This window comes from Punica granatum, chromosome 4, assembly GCF_007655135.1.
Source record: "Punica granatum isolate Tunisia-2019 chromosome 4, ASM765513v2, whole genome shotgun sequence".
NCBI classification, from domain to species: Eukaryota; Viridiplantae; Streptophyta; class Magnoliopsida; order Myrtales; family Lythraceae; genus Punica; species Punica granatum.
In genome coordinates, this window is record NC_045130.1 from 16439404 (window position 1) to 16453600 (window position 14197).

The 14197-nt window shown below is 35.3% G+C and overlaps 2 protein-coding genes and 1 pseudogene across 2 annotated transcripts; all 3 read right to left on the reverse strand.

Moving 5' to 3' along the window:
* Positions 1–4908: 4908 nt before the first annotated feature.
* Positions 4909–5536, reverse strand: LOC116204176 (putative receptor-like protein kinase At3g47110). The gene is made up of 2 exons (XM_031536249.1): positions 5518–5536; positions 4909–5468 (listed from the first exon to the last, which is right to left on the reverse strand). The coding sequence occupies exons 1-2, from the start codon at positions 5534–5536 to the stop codon at positions 5080–5082; spliced, it is 408 nt and encodes a 135-aa protein (XP_031392109.1). The 3' UTR covers positions 4909–5079.
* Positions 5537–5681: 145 nt separating this feature from the next.
* On the reverse strand, positions 5682–6950 carry LOC116205801 (annotated as a pseudogene).
* LOC116204177 (probable LRR receptor-like serine/threonine-protein kinase At3g47570) lies at positions 6307–8373 on the reverse strand. Its single transcript, XM_031536250.1, has 6 exons — positions 7575–8373; positions 7161–7427; positions 6814–6980; positions 6620–6706; positions 6417–6551; positions 6307–6333 (listed from the first exon to the last, which is right to left on the reverse strand). The coding sequence occupies exons 1-6, from the start codon at positions 8371–8373 to the stop codon at positions 6307–6309; spliced, it is 1482 nt and encodes a 493-aa protein (XP_031392110.1).
* Between the last annotated feature and the right edge of the window lie 5824 nt (positions 8374–14197).

Sequence of the window (14197 nt, forward strand, 5' to 3'; positions counted from 1 at the left end):
TCATGTCTCCTATTTACATTTGTATTGATGGATTCCCAAAAATTTATATAAAGAATTTTTTAAAAAAATATTTTATAAATGGATATTTTCAGATGAGTTACTGACATATATCCTGTGATTATTATTTTTATTATTTTTTGACCAATTTTTCATAATTAATAGTAATTTATTTAAAAATTATTTAAGACATTATGCCATCGGTAATTTATTTTCAAAATCTCAATCAAATTTTTTATGGGATTCTATGGATAAAAAAGTATGCATTTGGGAGAACAAAAATGAATGAAAGAGATGAAGAGTTTCAAAGAAAATATATACCATGTCATTATTTTATTTTCTTTGATCTCAAGTTTATTCTTATCTCCCTATTCTTATTTCCTTCCTTTTCTTCTATCCATAGACATCGGCTACTATTTTATCCATTGCCATTTTAGTGTCTGCCACCACCATCTGCTAATAATGTGGCACATACTTAAAGTCATCATGCTGTCAATGTCCTCCTTCATCAGCTCTAGGTACATTTTTCGTTCTTGCTCCTCAAGGATAATGTGTGTAAAAATGGAGAGGTAAGTTGCTTCCAATGTAAATCTAATATCGATTATCAATACAACTTATCAGTTTGCAATTGAAATTAAATTTACCCTTGTGCCTTAGGTAGGATCTAAAGTGTATTGTTTATTTTTTTATTTTATTTGTTAAGTATAATAATTTATCATTATACACTAGTTTTCTATCCCATGCATTGCACGAGATTGTTTATCGTAATGCTCATGTTTTTAAAATCCTTGAGTGTTAATTTTGCAATTAATAATCTAATTTAATGGACAAACATATTTATTTAAAAGTTAATACAATAGGCAGATTCATTTTTTTGGTGGAAATAGGCATATTCATTTCATAACAACTATTACGTTAAGATATACAAAATTGATATATTGCATATTTTTATGGAAATAATTTCTTTTAATCCTTAAATTCAAATGCTAAATATTTATTTTTATATCACCATAATTTCTTGAAATGGTGTCTTGTATAATTGTTTATTTAATTAATTGCAATATAATATATTAACTTATATTGATATCTGTCCCATACAAAAAATATAGTAATTTTATTTTGCAGTTTATTTTTAAACTGTGTAAAATAAACTGTGTTATGCCAAATCCTTATTTTCAGACGTTATATTTTTTTTACAACAAATTAGTATAAGTAGTGGCTAGGATAATTTCTATATATGCTCAATTAATTATTTTCTAATGGAACATCCATTTTAAAATATTTATTTACTCTAATAATATATTATTTTCAATAGCAATGTTCAAAATAATTATTGCATTAATTGTATATTGCAATCAATTTTTATTATATAATATAATAGATATCTAGTGTCAATTTTCCTGTAATTATTATTTTTTAAAATCTATTGTGTGATTATTTATTACTGACATTCAAGTACATGAATATAATATGAATATACAGTTTAGACATACTGATTTCAGACTTATAAATTTCATTTTGCAAGTTTTTTTAAGCAGTGCTATTTCTCATCTCTAACGCTATATTTCTAACGCAGTGAAGCGCCCAAAATGCTGCACTTCAGTGGCTTCGCTTCCACGGGGCTACTGAAAGGATGGGACTTCTTTTCAGTCGGGGCCACCTCTTCCCTTGACTTGACATAGGCTCAATTCGAAAATTCCAATTCTTTGGCCAAGAAGTTGAAGAACGTATTGATCGAAAGTTCACTAATGGGAGGGGAGTGTTTTACGGTCGGGCTCGTAATCCCTTGGCTTGACTGGGGTCAACCCGAAAATGCCAATTTGGTGGCCAAGCCCAAGAAATTGAAGAATTTATTGATGGGAAATCACTACTAGATTAATTCTTTATGGAGATGCTGTTTAGTGGTCATGACTTGACTTCCTATATATGTATTTCGTCATGCAGCCAAATTACAAGAAAATGTATTGGTCTGCAAAGGACTAATATATACGAAATTACTGGTTGCCAACCCCACGCATACATTCAGCTTCTTTTGTCAAGAAAAAGTGATAGATAAGCGAAGACAAAAGAATTCTTTGGCGCCTTTATAGAAAATATTCTAGATATAAGAACAACTCACATTCAGATTAAGCCTCTAACACATTGGACCCTGTCTAAGGAGATGCAAGTCTATCCAAGTGAAACGATCAAAGTATGGTTTTAAGCCAGAATCATGACCACCCCACCGTTCATAGTCTAGATGCAGATGGGAAGTACGGTGAATGATATTTCACATCGTGGTTTGGTTTAACAGTCGCATTCTCAATATGAAGGATCTTTTTTCTGCTTATGGAAACTTGTGTCGTAAAAGAAGTCGTTTTTCGAGAATTACAGACTTCGGTGAATCTACAATAAAAAGTTCCACAATATATGCGTAATAGCCCTTGAATTGAATTATGCAATGAACTCACTAGAGATGAATTGCTTTTATTTGTGCAGCCTTTGAACTTTTTAAAGAGGTGTGTTGAGATTAATTATTGCATCCTAAACTTTATGCCTAATAGCCCCGGATGTCTTGCTGACTTCTCTAATGAGATTGCTGCATGCCTGCATCCTAAACATGAGCTTCATAAAATTGGAGAATACAGAACAGTCTCGGGAGTTGTCGGTGTCTTCTAGTTAATCCTAGACAAAGTCTTGGTGGGTTTTGCTCTAAATCTTTCTTAATTTGTTTACTTCCTTTTCACTCTAAGCTTTTCTAATTAATGAACTAGGTATAGGGCCCTATTTACCTAGAGATTGTTAATATACGACTTGGAAATGCAACCATGAGACGTGGTCAAGTTTTAGAAATGGATAGTTATTCTAGAATATAAATCAAATATATGTCTCACGAAATCAATTATGTTCTTGGTTACCATCCACACCTCCTGTCATTCTAGTTTCATCTGCCCGTGCCAGGCACTATCAGCTAGAGATTTCGATTATTCTCGAGAAGTTTTCTTATTTGTGATCCGCAGATTAAAAAAAGAATAAATTTATGCCATGGCAGCATCCTTTTCTGAGTACAAACATTACAGTTCTACAACTTCACACTCTTCCTCGGAAATCTATTAAGGCTTCCAATTAAGAGACATTACAGTGGCCAAACCGTTAGGATGATATAAATTCACTCGGCTAGTTGGCCTGCCAAGGTCTATGTGGAAGGTTTCCAGGCCAATGGGAAGGATAACTTGTAATTGAATTCTCTCCCTGTGAAAATCACTGAGCTAATAATATCTCCCAGACAGTAGATGTGGAATTGAATTCTCACAATGTCGCATGGACAGTCTTTTGTTTGTCTGTAGTAGAAAATGGGATTGGAGTTGAAAAGCCTTTGAGATTGACATTGCGACAACGCAAAGCTTGAACATTCTGAAGCTAATTGAATCCTTTTTACAGGAAACATGAGAAGGGGAAGGGGTGGGCAGAAGCAAGCGCAGAGAAGAAATGACATCCCAAACAACTGTAGCCAGTGGAAATCAAGAAGAAGGATTCACGCCAGGAATATAAGGAGAATACAATAGTCACTGTAAGTGCATCAGGATGATCATGATCTTGTCTGTGGAGGTATCCGAGGAAGGTGGGCAGCTGAGACTTGAAGCGAAGAGAATGGGAGAAAAGGATTGGGAAGATAACAGAGGGAAAAAGAACCAGAGGAAGGAAACCTGTGCTCTGCTCTATCCAGCTCTTACTTGCAACTAGTAAATCGCAGCCTGTTCGGGTTAGAGCGGAAAAGCTGTTTTATGTAGTTCTTACTCGAGCCTGTTAGTATCATCCAACCTTTAACTGTCCCTGCTGTTGGGAGGATATTTCATCAACTTTTATACAATGATCGTATATCGTCTAGACTGCATGCTTAGAAGATGTTGAATGGAGATGATCATATATATGATGATAATATATCGTCTTATACTTGTTTGAGGATCTTTCATCAAATCTTACTGGAAATGAATGCCGGGTACCTTCTTTCAGTATTGCGGTATTAACCTTCATGTGTAAAGCCATATACTCATCCTGAAGTGAATGAAGTTGATTTCCCTGCAATATTATTTATCAGGAAGGTTAGCTCACGATATGCTATTTTTACCTGGTCTTCTCTATTTCTACTTCCAATCTGGGGCTTTCCGAATATAAAGTAACCATGCTACTACTCTAAAGGGATGGTGTGCTCTCATTCCTGCAATGAATCTCTTGACCTCCTTGATTAACGGACCAGACTCTAGTGGATTCTGAAACCTGTAGAAGGTGTGGATCATGACACAATGAAAAGGAGAATTGCTGGAAACTCCTCCAGGGCTGCAATGCCCACTGCGTTCGACCTGGTCACATTCACTGCCCAATGGCCCCAGTTCTCCCCTTCTGACAAGAATGCCTTCAACCACCAGTCTACATTCCACAGAGACAATCGGTGCATTGGGTAGTTGGATCTCAGCTTCTGAAATGTAAAGGACCAAGCTTAAAGTTACATGACCAGACTCGTTAGCAACTTGCATGGCAACAAGGATCTATCACAGTCACCACCATAAAAACCATACCGGACACCAAGACTTATACATGCCTGACCCCCGAGAGCCATCAGTTTCATGAGATCATAACGTGGCAGCGGAGGTAGCGAGTAACGTTTGCAGGCATGATAAAAAGATTTGGTTAGGAGGATCAATATACAGCAGTGGGTATGGTCACCAGCCCAGACGATTCCATGGCTAATCCACATGGACCAACCGTCAGTTTCATGTCAAACTCGGTTATTCCTTACTCAATTTCATTTTCACCCTGAGTTGCTTATTGGACAAACTCTAACGACTGAATCCATGACGAGAAAATAACATTTTGCAATGTGGTTCAGGAAGTTGCACGAGTCACGAAGCATAGGTAAAAGTGGAATTAGGGTCCAAAAAGTAACAATGCGACAGAGTTCATGCATACAAATTTGAGAAACTATAGAAACTCCTGAACAAAGCCATTGGACCAGCGATGTGAAGGTACACTTCTTTAGATATCATCTACACAATACTTCGAATGCCATGAATCGTGCTCCCATTTGGATTGTCTTCAATTTCCTCAGCTTCCAAGAAGCTTATTCCGAATTGCTTGCAGAGCAGCTGCAGCATTGCCCATGCTCATTCTGTCGGTCGGAACTTCAGAAGAACAGACCACTCCTACTTCCACGATTGATACCAAACACTCTTGAATCTTAAGGAGCCTCTCGTGGCTCCTCTGGCTTCTCCTGATGCCTCGACTGTCATCCTTGTTTTGGCTCTCCCCAAGCAGGACAGGATCAATAATCTGAGGAGCCTGCTCCGGTAAAGCTGCCTTAGCAAAGGAATGAAGGTTCAGTCCATCACCAAACATGTTATTGGTGGGCCTCTTCCCCGTGAACATCTCCAGTATGAGGATGCCGTAGCTGTACACGTCTCCATTAATTGACACCTCAGCTCCTGCTCCATACTCTGCACCAATAAGAGTTCATATACTAAATTTTGCTCTTTGTTCATATACTATCAAGACTGCACAACATTTATATGCTTCGACTTTCATGAACAATATCATTTCTTGGCATATTTTGTTTATCTCCAGTTCATGTTCTGATCATAGAAACACAACAAGATATATAAGGAAATGAAAAGGAACATGGTCAGCCAGAATTTGGGTATTACCGGGTGCGATATAGCCAAGAGATCCTTTTACTCCTATAGAGCTTGTTCAGAAATCAGCTCCCTGGTGGCTTCTGTCATGAACCTGACCAGCCCAAAATCACCCACATGCCCAGTCATTTCACCATCACTGAGGATATTGCTCGCCTATTGATCACAGTGCACTATGGGTGTTTCACACTGATGATGCAGATAATCTAAAGCACAAGCAACATCGGCGGCAATATTCACTCTCTGGACAAGACCTAATTGCTGCAGTATGTCCTCTCGCTCTCCACTGGTCCCGCCTTGTGGATGTAACCACTCATCTAAACTCCCGTTGACCATAAACTCGTAGACCAAGGCCTTGAAGTCATTGCCCTGGTAATCGGAGCCGGAACATGCTGTGAGTACCTTAAAAAGATTACGATGCCTGATGTTCCTTAAGGCCTCACACTCGGCAATGAAGCTCTCCGATGCTCCATGACGATCAAGATTTAGCACTTTCACTGCAATGGCCGTCTGCTCTAGACCAAGAACCCCTCTGAACATATATCCAAAGCTACCGGTTCCAATTAGATTGGCAGAGGAAAACCCATCAGTTGCTTTCAGCAAGTCTCTATGAGAAACCTTGAGAAATCCATCGTTTGAAGCACTAGGAGCAACGGTTTTCCTCTGTTTCCTATGCCAGAGGAAATAAAGTAGTAAGAGCACCAAAGTTGTTGCCAAAATCCCTGACACCGCGTAGATAGAAGCAGTTCTCACTCTACCATTAGTTGATTTGCCAGTTGACTTACATTTGGGCAGCCGATATTCTGGTAGACCCCCACAAAGCTCCTTATTTCCCAGAACCGAGGTTGCACTCGTATTTGCAAAAACTCCTTCCTTTGGCAACTCGCCCTGAAAGTTATTGAAAGACAGATCTAAAATTGAAAGATTGAGGTCCTTCAAGAACTCAGGAATTTGACCGGGAGCCTGTTGTGGGAGAGGTTCAATTCTTGAATCCCTTTCAACGAACTCAGAGTTGAAGGTATGGGACCTGTAAACATGTTATCCTGCATGTCCAAATACTCCAGGGATATACAACTGCCCAGACTGCTTGGAATTTCTCGTGACAACTTGTTCCCGTAGAGGCGTAAATCACCAAGATTTTTCAGATTACCAATTTCCACGGGAAGCTCTCCAGACAAATTGTTTTCCGAGAAGTCGGAGCCATTGATAGAGAAGAGAGGCTCATAATCTCAGGGGGTATGGCACCAGCAAGCTTGTTCTTTGAAAGATCTAGTAATAATAAGCTCTGACACTTGCCCAAAGAGGAAGGTATGGAGCCTGTAAGATTATTTCTCAGTAAGGACAGGTGAATCATCACTGTCAAATTTCCGAGAGTACGCGGGATCTCCGGTGAACTCACAGATTCCGAGATACAATTCCTTTATCTTGTTAAGACTTCCAATTTCGGGAGGAATGAATTTGAAAAACTGTTGTGACATAAGGACAAAACGTCCAGACCTATGAGATACCCGATACTACTCGGCAAGGTCCCAGATAAAGCATTGGCATGCGATTGGAAATCATCAAGGGTGTTGGACATTTTACCGATACATTTGGGCATTGCCCCTCCTAATTTGTTCTCACTTATAAGCAACGTCTTGAGAGTTGTGGAATTTGCCAATGAGCAGAGGAAGTTGAGATCGTTAGCTTGCTCACTTCCCAGATAGTTATCAGCCGCGCTGAACCAGTAGAGGTTACTCATCTGCTGGAAAGATGGAACATCCCCTGTGAAATTATTGGACTGAATTGCAAATTTATATAGTTGGGACATGTTGGATATCGATTTGGGGATAGGTCCGAAGAATTAGTTTTGGCCAATATCGAGAGCTTGGAGAATTGGAAGAGTGATGCCCAAGTCCAACGGCAAGGTACCCACTAATTGGTTATTATATAAATAAAGAAATTCCATGGAAGAAATATTGATGATTGACGAAGGAAGATTTCCAGCTAAATTATTATCCCAAAGAGCAAGCGTTTTTAAGTTTCTCAAGTTGCCCAGAGTATCTGGAATCCTACCCCCAAGCTTGTTATCATCCATAATAAGGTGCTCTAGAGATGTCAAGTTTCCAATTGAAGCTGGGATTACCCCATTTAACTCATTAAGAGCCAATGTAAGCCGTTTGAGCTTGGAGAGGAAGCCAAGATCTACAGGTAGCTGCCCTTCGAGTTTGTTATTGAAGAGGCTGATGCTGACAAGATTAGAGCAGGTGCGCAAGCTCGGAGGAATTGGTCCATGGAGTGAGTTGTTGTAGAGGAGAAAGTACTCTAGCCTCGACAAACGATCGACTTCGAGGGGAATCCTCGAATGGAAGCTGTTGTTCCCAAGATGGAGGACCCTCAGGAAGTTCAGGTTCCCAATATGTGGGGATATAGTCCCGGACAGGCCTTGGGATTTCAATTCTAAACGCGTGACTCTCCAGTGCCTTCGGCCGCAAGTAACTCCAAACCACTCACAGATGTGGTGACTGGAGTTCCATGAGCTCAAAACACCAACGGGATCAATGGTATTGGCCTTGAATTCTAGTAGAGCAAGGTGATCGTTCTCATTCCCATGAGTCCACTTTGCACTGGACATGGAGCAGGCGACAAGCGAAATGGCGGTGATGCAGTGAAGAAGCCAAAGCGTGGCTGCAGGACTCCGCCCATGGGGGAGGGTGAGCTGGGACTCCATTTAGTACGTCTAGACGATTTAATTATGGGGCTTTTGATTTTAGCATGTTTCTTGTTTGTGTGAGCTGCGGATTATGTTCATATACATCTGCAGCAGTTCGGTTGCTTAGCTATGTGAAGGCTTCTTAATTTTACATTCCAACGCTCTTTTTATGTTAGATTAAATTATATATTTTCAATTCACTTCAACCTTTTACCAAGCTCACATGTGGCAAAGGGAACAACATAATTATATAATTACCCTGCAACTGCTAATTTAATCAAGAAAGTGGGGAGATGGATGATCAACTACGACTAATTAAATGCTACAATTATATATTTGTCGTTTTGTTACTCTTTTTTTTTCGGTTTGCACCACCTGATATCCGGAGTCTAATGGACCCCTACTAATTCATGTTCGATCCGAGTCGGTCTATAGCTCTCTCGATCATGGATTTTCTCTATTTATAAAATTTGAACTCGAGATCTTATTTAAGAGGAAGATGAGGCAAACCATTCGGACCAATCCACGCTTGTTTTAATTGATACCTTTAAAATTTTGAAAAAAATTTGAATAAAAGGAATGGTTGATTTGAACATTTATATGCTAGTATTTTTTTATGCATCGATGTATGTATGAATCTATACATTTGCCAACTTAAATTTACAATAATATTCGATAGAAGCATAACATGTTCCGTTAATTTGTTTTCACCTTAGTATGTGTCCAAGACGGATACCTCGTCTTGCCAGCTGCAGGTGTTATTAGTGGTCCCTCTTGCCATGGCTTGACTTCCTCATATTATTGTGCCCGGAAGACTTTGCAAGGCTTGATGGTCGGAAAAGGACTAATTAATCAATAATTTTTGGTGGCTACCAGTCCTTACTGAATTGTCATGGTATTCGGAAGCCCAATAGGTCTCCGATTAATCCAATCGAGCCAGATCGACCCACTAAGAAAGAAAACTCTTATAGCGTGGATAATCTCCATTCGCAAGACTCGAACCTGAGACTTTACTTAAGGGAAATAAGTACCGAACCGCTTGAACTAACCCACGTTTGTTAACTTCCTATTTATTTCGTTATGCAGACAAAATACAAGAAATATGTTGGTCTGAAAAGGACTAAGGTATGGGAAATTATTGGTTGCTAACCCCATATATACCTTCAGCTTCGTTTGTCAAAGAAAAGTAATTATTATGCAATGAGATCAGACGACGGACAAAAAAATTCTTCGCCGGCCTTATAGAAAGTTTTCTAGATGAGAATTGACTTAATTACGTTCCTGGAGCCTCTGAAAACACCAGTAAGGAGATGCAAGTTTTCTAGATGAGAATTGTTCAAACGAGTAAGGAGATGCAAGTTTCAGGGGCTAGCTTTTTATGCGGCGCTACCTGAGCCCGTGCAGCCTTATAGTGTGTTGATACTAATTCTGCCAACCCAATCATCTTGTAAATCCAATGCTTTCTCTTTATTTGTCTGATGTAGGATACCAAGATCCTTAACCGTTGCTCAAGTGATAAACATTTGGAAGTCTCAATCTTTTTTTTTTTTTTTCCAATTAGAAGGGAGACTAGTGGGCCTAATACGATGAAATAGAAGTCCTAATAGCTAATAAAAGGGCATGGATAATCCTTATGGGTATCGAATTTGGAACTTTTGGTTACCAGGCGAATGAGTACGCTATTGCGCTACGCCCTCTTTTGATAAGATCTTGCATTGTTTGTTCATAGACAAATATGAAGGAGTATCTGGTATTGACAAGAACTTACTTCTGCTGCAATTTACAGCTGTGATAAAAACTGCCTTCTTTCTAAGTTTTGTTTCTCATCGATGTCAAAGTATCTATATCTATCTCTATACCTGCCTTCTTTCTAAGTTTTGTTTCTCACCGATGTCAAAGAATCTACAAATCTATATATATATATATATATATAAAAAGGTGGGCCTTGCCAAATCGCCTTAAAACGCTTGATTCTTGAATATAATTTTTTTGGTTTTTTGAGTTTTTTTTTTTGCCTGGACACTGGTATTTGGAGACTAATTTCGTAAGATAATGGGATTATTAGTGACATTAGTGGGGGAGAGAGTGAGGGAGATCTGAGTGGTGATTTGAGGTAGCTAGAGTCGTTTGAGTTGCCGGTGACCTTGGAGGAGAGGTGTTATGGCCGGCGAATTCCCTCCACCCGATGAGCTCTATTGTCCCTATCCTTTTCTTTCCTTTTTTGCTGTTTTAATTTTTTTTTTCAATTTTCACAAATTGATTTATTTTCAAAAAGATACCCGTGCGTCCTTCGGATTTTTTCAAGAAAATTTATTTCGAAATATGGATATAAGATAATTATTAATATTGATTTATATGTTTTTACACTATATACACTTTAATACAATAAATTTCATACTCATGCTAGATAATATTAATTTAAGAGCTCATAAGCAAATAATTCATGTAGACTATTTCATAGACATGATCTCAATTATCAAATAAGAAAGTAATTATAAAATCCAAAAATACGAAATTCGTAACTTTAATTAATGAAAGAAATATTAATAATCATAGAGGATATAAAATTTTAACATTAAGTATTCGATTTTTTTTCCTCACTCATAATTCATATATTAAGTTTTGTAAACTTGAATAATTTTAGATAAAACGTTAATCACATCCATGAGAAAAAAAATTAATTTAACTTTTATAGGGCTAAGAATGATTATTAAAATTAATTAAGTAAAATTTAATAAGTCTTCATTTCTGTAAAATTATGTATATTTATTTAATGATAAAATAAAAATTGCTTATAGAATAACAATAAATGATTAGAATTCTTTTTTAATGTTTCTTTTGGATATATTTTATTTAATTACACAATAATAAGTAATATTATTCAACTTCTATATAGCATACTGATTTTTTAAAACATGTATTATTCTACCTCTATATAATAGAGGCATTTACTGTTGTACGCATATTTAATAGGGTGAAAAAGAACTTTATATATATATATATAGATAGATAGATAGATGTGCGCGCGCGTGTGGGGTTGTTGTTGGAGGCAGGAGGGGGTAGGGGAGTTATATATAGAAAAATGCTATTGATAGTAATAGGTCCATCGTTTTCTTTTACGAGATGGATGTGCTTGAAAGTTATAGATGTAGCTTATCTGCTAGAGACTATTTCAAATGAAACAAATTCCGAGAGAAGAGAGTGGTCGTTCTCCAATGACTCCAAGTCGTTGCAAGTTGGGCCAATGATTGAGCAAATATTGAATCCATGCGTGGAGAAAGAGAGAAATGGAAATCCATGCTACATGTGAGAGAGGGTGTTTGATAGAATTTCACATCGGTGTCTCCATTTCACGTAAGGGTAGTGCCAAGGAATCCTACAATCACGCACCAGAATAATAAATAGAAAATCAAGAATTTATAATAAACTCGAGTACCACCACTTATTAATTTAAACTTTAAAATTGATCATGAGCTCAATTACTTGTAGGTCCAGTAAAATTTTAGAATGGAATATGAGCTACTAGGTTGATTTTCGATTGAGATTCATTTTTTTAAAATTATTTCCACTATTTTGTTCGTACTTATCAATTTTTTATTATTCATACAGTAGATTTCGCACTAGTGCTACGTGTAGTGCGAAATAAAAACATAGTTTAAAACGTTGCCTCTGTATTTTCATCATTATATACCATTTGTAATAATACATGGTTGTGCTATGATTAAAAAATTGAAAAAAATGTGATCAGAATTGAAAAAAATAATTTTTTTGGTGAAAAAAATAAAAATAACTTAGGTTAAGATAGAGATAGAGTGGGGGTTGAAGAGAAATAAGTAAAAAGTATAGTAGAAAATGACCATGTGTGAATTGATGGAGGAACAATATAAGATATATTAATTTAAACTTCTAGCAGTTTTATACTTTTATTCTTACCTTCAGTTTTACTTTTCTTCAATAGAGTGAAAAATAATGGGCATAATTTAGTAAAAATGTGCAAAAACTTATCCATAATTTAGATATAGTGATTTATCATTAATATGTTAATTTTGTGTATACTTTTCTATGTTACACATATGTACATACTATTATTATTATACATACATATATATGTTTCCACTGAATTTAATATTATTTATTTTATAATAAAATTAAATGAAATATTTTTTGTGAATATTATTAGTTTCCATTAATAATATTTATTTTTAATTAATATTTAAATACCTATGGGGTCCATTTGATAGTTAAAATTGACAGGAAAGTGATAACACACTAGATGTGATAAGAAACTCATAGTTTGTAATTTTTCAAAAAAAAATTGTGCTAGAAATAAAAAAGAGACCAAATTTTTGCTTGGTCATCAATCCTCATAGATATTATTAACTATTCTTTATTTTTTATTTATAAATTAAAGTAAGAACATATTTTAACTAGAAATGATCACAAATCCAATAAAAAAGAGATACTATTAATTTACTTAAAATTAATATATTTCTTTTTTTAAAAGAGTTTTCTTATATATTCTTTCGTTCAAGTATTATGTATTTTAACCCTATCAAACGCACGTGTAAATTGACTAGTATATACACACACACACACATATTCTTATATTCTTATTTAAATTTTTTCTAATTTGCTACCGTATTACATGAGTATGTATTATAATCATAAAAAATATTACGAAATAGTTCAATATCCATATATATTATGTATATTTCAAATCTATTTTTATATATCCCTAATAAATTATATATTACATTTTTTGGATAGGATATATATATTATATTTATATTTTACACATTTCTATATATATGTTTTTCTATATATTCTATATTTCAAGTTTTTTTCCGTATATATATATATACATATATATATATATATTTTGATTTATTCATAACAGAAATTTCTTATTTTGATGTTTCGGGAATGTGAAAAGAGAAATTTTCTATCGATAAAATATTATAAAAATTTATTAGAGGAAGAAAATAGTAAAAATTACAAAATATATAAGAAATTCTGATTAGAAGAAGTTTCCATGATATAAAAGAAGAAAAAACTGTACAACTATGAGACGTGGCAATGCCATAAAGCTCGGTCTTGTTTTGCCACTACATGAGAGGTCAGTGTAAAAGTTTATCATTATACACTAGTTTTCTATCCCATGTGTTACATAAGATTGTTTATCGTAATTGCTCATGCTTTTAAAATCATTTAGTGATAATTTTGCAATTAATAATCTCATTTAATGGACATACATATTTATTTAAAAGTTAATACAATAGGCAGATTCATTTTTTCGGTGGAAATAGGCATATTCATTTCATAACATCTATTACGTTAAGATGTACAAAATTGACACATTGCATATTTTTATGGAAATATTTTTTTAATCCTTAAATTCAAATGCCATAATTTCTTAAAATGGTGTCTTGTATAATTGTTTATTTAATTAACTACAATATAATATATTAACATATATTGATATATGTCCCATACAAAATAATATAGTAATTTTATTTTGCAATTTATTTTTAAACAGTGTTATGCCAGATCCTTATTTTCCGACGTTATATTTTTATACCACAATTCGTATAATTAGTGGCTAGGATAGTTTATATATGTACTCAATTAATTATTTTCTAATGGAACATCCATTTTCATATATTCATTTTCAATTAATTAATAGTTTATATATGACTTGACTTCCTATATCTGTATTTCGTCATGCAGACAAATGACAAGAAAATGTGTTGGTCTGCAAAAGTCTAATATATACGAAATTATTGGTTGCTAACCCCGCACATACATTCAACTTCTTTTGTCGAGAAAAAGTGATAGATATGAG

Bases quoted from the DNA above. Each gene is read 5' to 3' on its own strand.
- LOC116204177 (XM_031536250.1), bottom strand. From the start codon at position 8,373: ATGGAGTCCCAGCTCACCCTCCCCCATGGGCGGAGTCCTGCAGCCACG. The intron at 6,981-7,160 runs GTCTGGACGTTT...ATAATCTTACAG, and splicing joins TAGTATCGGGTATCTCATAG to GCTCCATACCTTCCTCTTTG. The intron at 6,707-6,813 runs GTAATCTGAAAA...TTGGACATGCAG, and splicing joins AGAGCTTCCCGTGGAAATTG to GATAACATGTTTACAGGTCC.